The following is a 7,957-nucleotide window of genomic DNA, read 5'->3' on the forward strand; positions in this document are numbered from 1 at the left end:
GGCTGGTAAATGTTTCCTCACAAAAAGCGCTCCAGCGTCCCATATTTCGCTAAACTGGCTGTCCATATTCGCTCAACGGCGTCCCAAGAAGCGAAACTGGGTGAAAAAGCAACTTTTTGCCCCCCGCGCCTTCCACCAACTGTTAACCCAAGTAGCAGAAGTGCTAACCTGGCTGGTCTCCGGGACCGATAACCGCTGGCTAGCGTTGGCTAAGCTAAGCTAAGCTAAGCTAACGAGCTCGATATTTCGCAAAGCGCCCCGTTTCCCGAAGTAACCGCAATCGTACCTTCACAGCCAGCAACCGTCGTCGAAATGCGAGGCTTCTCTGGACATGTCAGGGACTCAATATGCGCCCACACCATGCTCAAAACACTTGCCGAGCTGCCATCTTGTCCTCTCGCCGTTGGACAACGAGGGAGCGAAAACCGCCGTCGTCGTCGTCTCCCTCATCCCCAAAACTGCCCCAAACTCGCGCACTAAGCCATTAATGTGAGCCGTTCTGGGTCCGCCGCGAACTTAAAGGTGTCCTCCGCGATAAAGGGCGCTTTTGCTCTTCATTTCGAGGGCGATAAAAGCCCGAGTTGCCTGCCCGAACGGAGACGGGCGAGTTGGGGTGAAGCTCGCTGCCTCGCTGCTCTGCTCTGCTGCCCCGCTGCAACTCGCTCCAGAACCGCCTCGTCCTCGTCCTCCTCCTCCTCCTCCTCCTCCTCCTGCTGCTCCTCCTGCTCCTCCTGCCTCGACACGTTCGCCGTCGGATTGCAGCGCTTTGTTGCCACCTTCTGAGTTGGAGAGCAAGGCAGGACGAGAACGACGCTCAAGTCGCTCATTTCTACCGCCACCCTGTGATAAACATAAACAGTACCTCCAAAATCTGTGTGTGACACACTTCAGTGGTTCTCACTTAGAAGCACACGTTCTACGAACCGTCTCATTACTCTAGAACCAAAAAAAGATGGCTCTGCAGAGCTCCACGAACGCTTACAGCACTCGTGCTTGATGAAAGGGTTCTTCAGAATGGGCTATAAGAGGTCCTATAGAGAACCTTTTTTGGAAAAGAGTTCTTCTGTTGTTATGATGTCAAGCTGGTAACAATAGAACCCTATTGGTTGCTGTAAAGAACTCTTCTTGAAAAGGGGTATATAGAACCATCTACAGCACGTTCTCCAGCAATCTAAAGAACGCTTTCAAAAGGCAAAGAGTCTTTTAATCATTGCAAAGGGCTCTTTGAGTGTTCAGGGTTCTTTATAGAACCTTTTACATTACTAAAGAACCCTTGAAGAACCATCTTTTTTTTTCAGATGGATGCTTAAATGGTTCTTCACGTGGCGAAATGGTTTTTCAGATTGATGGAGAACGTCTTGTGTGTGGTTCTACACGGCACCAAAGAAAGAGATCTTCTGTTGTTTCACGCTCGTCGTCGTGACGACGTGGAACGAAGCAGAACCGTTTATAAAAAGTTTTTTTTTTTTTTGTCTGCGTACTTCGTTAGCCCCCTTTTACCCTGTTCTTCAGTGGTCAGGACCTCCACAGGACCCTCACAGAGCAGTGACGCTGACGTGGTGGTAGTGTGTGTTGCGCTGGTGCGAGTGGATCAGACACAGCAGTGCTGCTGGAGTTTTTAAACACTGTGTCCACTCACTGTCCACTCTATTAGACACTCCTACCTTGTCGGTCCACCTTGTAGATGTAAAGTCAGATGGTCGTCCTCTAGTCCTTCATCAGTGGTCACAGGACGCTGTTGGCTGGATATTTTTGGTTGGTGGACGTTTCTCAGTCCAGAAGCGACACTGAGGTGTTAAAAACTCCAGCAGCACAGCTGTGTCTGATCCACTCAGACCAGCGCAACATGCACTAACACACCACCACGTCAGTGTCCGTACTGAGAATAATACCCAATTAATACCTGCTCTCTGGTGGTCCTGACCGTTGATGAACAGGGTAAAGGTGGGATAACAAATTATGCAAAGAAACTAATGAACTGCAGTCTGTAATTGTAGAACTAGTAAGTGCTCCTATGTGGTAAGTGGAGCCATAAGCCCTACATATTCCTCTCTGACATGACCGTATTAAAAACGTCAGCTCACAACTACTATGAAACATTCTTAAGACGTCTGGTTCCTATCACCACCGCTGTGAACCATTCTGATTCAATACGTTTGTCGAGGACAGTGCATTTCCCACCTGACCACCCTGAATGACTCTGTTTACATCTTAAAGACTTTTGTAAAATCATGGAGATTCCCTTTTAACTTCACTGCGTTTACGTGACAGTGAGACAACGACATACTTCTTCTCTAAAGCTTCTGCAGAAAAAGTAGCATCTAAAAAAAAGTTGACCAACAAGCAAGACACATCCCGCTACCGGACACTGTAATTATGTCACTGAATAGTGTCCAGGATAGTGTCTGATGTCCAGAATTAGTGTTCAGACTTCAGATTCTGATGGTTATATTACAGCAATTAGGTAGTTTATGTCTACACTTTGATGAATACTGTAGTTTCGGGCATAGCGGTATGCTGTTGTGAATGCAGTCCAAAAGCGTCCACAAAGACATGACAGCTGGTGACCTGTACAAAACAGCTAATAAATAAATGAATATATTAATTAATTATAAGGCCACAGCATGACAGATGTGAAAGCCTACCTTTCCATAGCAGCCCTTCTGCTCTGCTACAGCCAACTAGACTGTATCCACATATTAATGTTCTTGCACGGTTTCAATAGAGTAAAAAGAAAAAGCCTGTCGGAAATTAGAGTGGGTGCTTTGGTTGAACAGTAATTCTTGTGTATTAAGTCAATATTTTAGCAAGAGCACTGCCTGTGTTCAAAATGATCCACAGTCTCCGCTCTAATTCATCCCAAAGGTGTTCTCTGGGGTTGAGGTCAGGACTCTGTGCAGGCCAGTCAAGTTCTTCCAAACCAAACTGGCTCATCCGTGTCTTTATGGACCTGCTTTGTGCACTGGTGTGCAGTCATGTTGGAGCAGGAAGGGGCCGTCCCCAAACTGTTCCCACAAAGTTGGGAGCGTGAAATTGTCCAAAATCTCTTGGTGCTGAAGCTTTAAGAGTTCCTTTCACTGGAACTAAGGGGCCGAGCCCAACTCCTGAAAAACAGCCCTACACCATGATCCCCCCTCCACCAAACTTTACACTCAGCACAATGCAGTCAGACAAGTACCGTCTCCTGGCAACCGCCAAACCCAGACTCATCCATCAGATTTCCAGATGGAGAAGCGTGATTGGTCACTCCAGAGAACACGTCTCCACTGCTCTAGAGTCCAGTGGCGGCGCTTTACTCCACTGCATTCCACGCTTTGCATTGCGCTTGGTGATGCAAGGCTTGGATGCAGCTGCTCGGCCATGGAAACCCATTCCATGAAGCTCTCTACGCTGTTCTTGAGCTGATCTGAAGGCCACATGAAGTTTGGAGGTCTGTAGTGATTGACTCTGCAGAAAGTTGGTGACCTCTGCGCACTATGCCCCTCAGCATCCGCTGACCGCTCTGTCATTTTACGTGGCCACTTCGTGGCTGAGCTGCTGTCGTTCCCAATCGCTTCCACTTTGTTATAATCCCACTGACAGTGGACTGTGGAATATTTAGTAGTGAGGAAATTTCACGACTGGACTTGCTGCACAGGTGGCGTCCGATCACGGTACCACGCTGGAATTCACTGAGCTCCTGAGAGCGACCCATTCTTTCACTAATGTCTGTAGAAGCAGTCTGCAGGCCGAGGGGCTCGGCTTTATACACCTGTGGCCGTGGAAGTGACTGGAACACCTGAATTCAGAGTCGAGCCATTTATATAAGCAAGTCTGTTGGAGATTACTTAAGAGCTCAACATCTGGTGGGGTACAAACTCCCATTACTTGTTAGCTACCTTAGCATTGCAGGCTGATCGAATACATCTTGGGTATGGAAACAACTGTGGAATTTTGTTTCACCAGCTAGATCCAGCTATCACAATCACATGGCAAAAATGATGTCTGAGTGAGAATTATCTTCATCAGTATATGTAATTTCTCATTTTGAGATTCTTAGAAAGCATTTAAGAAGAAAAAAATGTAAATGGAAAAAATACACACACACACACACACACACATGTATATATATATGTACATTTACACACCAATCAGGCGTAACATCCTGACCACCTCCTCGTTTCTACGCTCACTGTCCACTTTATCAGCTCCACTTACTGTATAGCTGCACTCTGTAGTTCTACAGTTACAGACTGTAGTCCATCTGTTTCTCTGATACTCTGTTACCCTGTTCTTCAGTGGTCAGGACCCCCATGGACCCTCACAGAGAAGGTACTATTTTGGCAGTGGATCATTCTCAGTACTGCAGTGACACTGACTGGTGGCGTGCTAGTGTGTCGGTCCACCTTGTAGATGTAAAGCCAGAGACGACAGCTCATCTGCTGCTGCACAGTTTCTGCACACAATCATCCTCTGGTCCTTCTCTGTGAGGGTCTATGGGGGTCCTGACCACTGAAGAACAGGGTAAACTCAGTGAAGAATTTTACATTGAATAATTCCATGTTTGGCACAAATAGAAGATGAACGCATTTTTAAAAAAAAAAAGAATTTCATCCCTCTTTCTCTCTGTGAGACTGATCCATGAATCCTCCTCCCATAAATATTGAATCACCTCCAACGAATCACCTTTAACGGACTGGATTCATAGAGTCATAGAGTTGTGATACGAGTCACTTCGAGATTGCTGTAAGATTATTATAAGACCTGTTAACCTCTAAGTGTGTTTACTTGTTCTACGTAATGTCCTCAAGTGAAATGATCTCATTATGTTGTTAGGTACGTCTGCTTGTTTTGCATGAGCCACCGTGAGTCAGTGAGCTACACGTGAAGTTCCTGATGTCCAAGTCTTACAGAAGTTTCCTTTAAGAAATACTTTTTCGTTCAGATTATTGTCCTTGCATTGTATGTTGTTATGTGGATAGTAGATCAAGAAAACATGATGAATAGGCATGAACATATCACACATATGCACAGGGATGGCTGCAGTCCTGTTTATTCAGGAAATCTGTCAGGTTAAAGCTGTGAATTTCTGACACATAGCAAAACAACATTTTACCGTACACAGTGATGAGAAGCAACGTCATCTATACAGCATCTATACAGGGATTGCAAAGAGAAGCTGTTGGAAATGTTTCCCACGTACACATAAGTTTGGACTTTTCTGGACGCTTAAAGGTGCTGAGTAAATAATGCGACTGGATATGTTAAAATACAGGTAAGATGCTTTGTCACCATAGCCTTTAATGTCTTGGCCCCTCTCATAAATACTTTAAGGAAAAATATGACGTATATATATTACTCTGCTGAGACCAACAATTTACAGCACAGAGCGATGTTCTAACTCTGATGTTTGTTAGAGTGCTGTGCATCTATTTCCATTAAAGTCACTGACAGAACTTTCTAAATACTGCATTGTAACACAGCGTGACAGAGACAGACAAACAGACAGATTCGCTAGCAATGAGAAAGACCTTTCTGCAAAGCGTGCTCAGCTTTATGTTTTAGATAAAAACACTGTCTATAGAAAAGAAGCTGTTTAAAAAGATTATGTTAGGTGTTCTTTCTGGAAACAAGAGGACAATTAAAACCAGCTTAACCTGAACTGGGAAGAGAGCAGTGTGCATTTAACCGAGGCTGGCACTCCACAAAGTAAGGCACCAGTCAAATTCTCTACATCTTTATCGCTTAACCCATACAACACTGTCAGCGAGTGGCTCTCTCACAATACACCAGCCTATTTTCTGCTCAAACAAGGGGTCAATAAACTGATGAAGAACCATGTAACTTTGAGCTGTTGTTATTTTGTTAAAGGGGATATTAATCCGTGTCAATCACAGCTACAGTACTTCACCCTGGAAGGTGCAGGGGACAGGAAAGCACCCTGAATGGCATGTGGATGACATTTCCATTACAGTCTGGCTGTTTCTAATATGTTCATAGCATTTACATGACTATGAAAGGATGCAGGCCTGGGGCAGGACTTTTGAAAAGCCACAACAACAACAACAACAACAACAACAACAACAAAAAAGCTGCTTTAGGTGACAGATGACAGCCAGTGACTCTCATATAGTGACAGAAACTGATTTATTATCTAAACATAAGAACACTACTTCGCCCGTACCTTCAACTGAAAGTCAAAAGGTCCCAGTATGATGGCATTTTAAAAAAGAAGGGGGAAAAAACAACAAACAAACAAACAAAACAAAAAAAATCATCCATTAGATTCTTCTCCAAAACCAATTCATTAACCTCAGCTGACCCAAACTTGGCCCAAATGCCATGTTTGGATGCATTTCTGAGCATCCCTGATATTAACTGCAGTGAGAAGAAGTCAGAAATGTTTAATCTGTGACATAAATCCCTTGATAGCATTGACAGCAGGTGAGCTTTGGGGAGATAATCAGCAATTCCATTAACACAGTTGTTCCTATGACCCTACGGTAGACTGCTTGGTTCATTCTAGTTGTCAGCTCAGGCAAACTGCTTAAGTGTCTGCAGCTTCCCTGGGCTCAAGAATGTCCTGTAGGATCTTATGGTAGAACGGCGAGTAGACAAGCTTGTTGAAGTTAACCAAGCGACTCAGTCTGACTCCAGCTTCCTCGAGCTCTTTGCTGATGGGTGCCAGACCTCCAGGAAGGGGTGGGGGACTCCTATGAGGGCTGAACTCCAGGAAGCCAATGAGATAGGCCTGGATCCGAGAGTCTGTGTAACAAGGGAAGGGTTAGCTTGCTGCTTGCTTATAGGCAATGTGCACAATGAACACATGTTTGGAATCATTTGTCATTTTAATAATTGTTTTTTTTATTTTACTCTACAGGTTGAGTGAAAAGTCACAGGACAGGTTTTTATTTTATTTTTCATTTTATTATCAACTTTTAGCTCTGGGGTCATCTCAAACAAATTGTGTCTGCTGAGAAAATCCACAACAAACACCACCATCAGCACCGCATCGTGGAGGCTTGTGACAGCATAAAAAACAAAATAAAACGATGTCCTGTGACTTTTGACTCACCCTCTCTAATAATTTATACAGTGCAGTGTAAAGTATTAGTTTTTATTTTATTTTATTTATTATTATTTTAGACACCAGGAGGTACACTACCAGTCAACAGTTTGGGCACATCCAACTGAATATGCATTTTCATAATTGTAATAATCTTCATAATCGTTTGCTCTTAAGACAAATACACGCAGTGAGGTGGATGCCTATTGTCGTGGCGGACATAAAGACCCTGTCTATCCAGGCTATATCAAGCCAACACATGAACTGGGGGCCTTGTCCAAGGTACTGAAGAACTGGGGAAAGTACTTGAGCAGTAGTGTGGACAGTAGTCTGCACATGGCTGGGATGTACTAATGAGAGCCCAGCTGCACCTCATCCCCACAGACTAAAACTAGCCTCTAAACAAAGCATCGAGACAGAAAAGTTGAGCTGGCCTGGGTTACAGACCACAGTTCTCATTCTCCTTTTGTTTTCTTTACAGACAACTAGTCTGCGGTTGTTGGGAAAATCACCATGTGGAAAACCCCACAGCTTCCTTCCATGAGCCGCTGCTGCCTGAGCTCCTCCCGACTATATATTTTTTATAATTACAGGGCGAGTCAAAAGTCACAGGACACCGTTTTATTTGATTTGATTTTTTTATTTTATTATCGACTTTTATCTCTGGGGTCATCTCAAACAAATTGTGTCTGCTGAGAAAATCCGCAACAAACACCACCTTCAGCACCGCTGAAGCGTCCTGTGACTTCTGACTCACCTTGTATACTCTTTTATACCCCGTGCCCATTGACTGTACTGTGGTGAAAGAGGGCCGATGATGTAGCACAGCTAGACAAGGCGGGAGAATGGAGCTTTTAATGGTACCCTTAAGTAGAACAGATTTCATCATACATTCGGCTCATTGTCAACACT

General features: G+C 44.4%; 2 protein-coding genes across 10 annotated transcripts in view; both read right to left on the reverse strand.

Annotated features, from left to right (window-relative positions):
* hipk3a (homeodomain interacting protein kinase 3a) overlaps positions 1-714 on the reverse strand; it is a 48,851-nt gene extending 48,137 nt beyond the window's left edge. Inside the window, exon 1 of one of the 4 annotated variants that reach the window (XM_037540644.1) lies at positions 287-714. In XM_037540644.1, coding sequence (XP_037396541.1) covers positions 287-362 — 76 coding nt within the window. In that variant the 5' untranslated portion in view covers positions 363-714. The remainder of the gene's footprint in view (positions 1-286) is intronic. The other 3 variants (XM_037540643.1, XM_037540641.1, XM_037540642.1) reach the window with 3 other exon arrangements.
* A 4,301-nt stretch (positions 715-5,015) lies between these two features.
* Positions 5,016-7,957, reverse strand: part of tcp11l1 (t-complex 11, testis-specific-like 1) — a 350,112-nt gene continuing 347,170 nt past the window's right edge. For 5 of the 6 annotated variants that reach the window (XM_037540451.1, XM_037540452.1, XM_037540453.1 and 2 more), the window contains one exon: positions 6,527-6,744. In XM_037540451.1, coding sequence (XP_037396348.1) covers positions 6,527-6,744 — 218 coding nt within the window. Of the gene's footprint in view, positions 6,745-7,957 lie in introns of all 6 variants that reach the window. The other variant, XM_017681988.2, reaches the window with a different exon arrangement.

This window comes from Pygocentrus nattereri, chromosome 8, assembly GCF_015220715.1.
Source record: "Pygocentrus nattereri isolate fPygNat1 chromosome 8, fPygNat1.pri, whole genome shotgun sequence".
Lineage (NCBI taxonomy): Eukaryota > Metazoa > Chordata > Actinopteri > Characiformes > Serrasalmidae > Pygocentrus > Pygocentrus nattereri.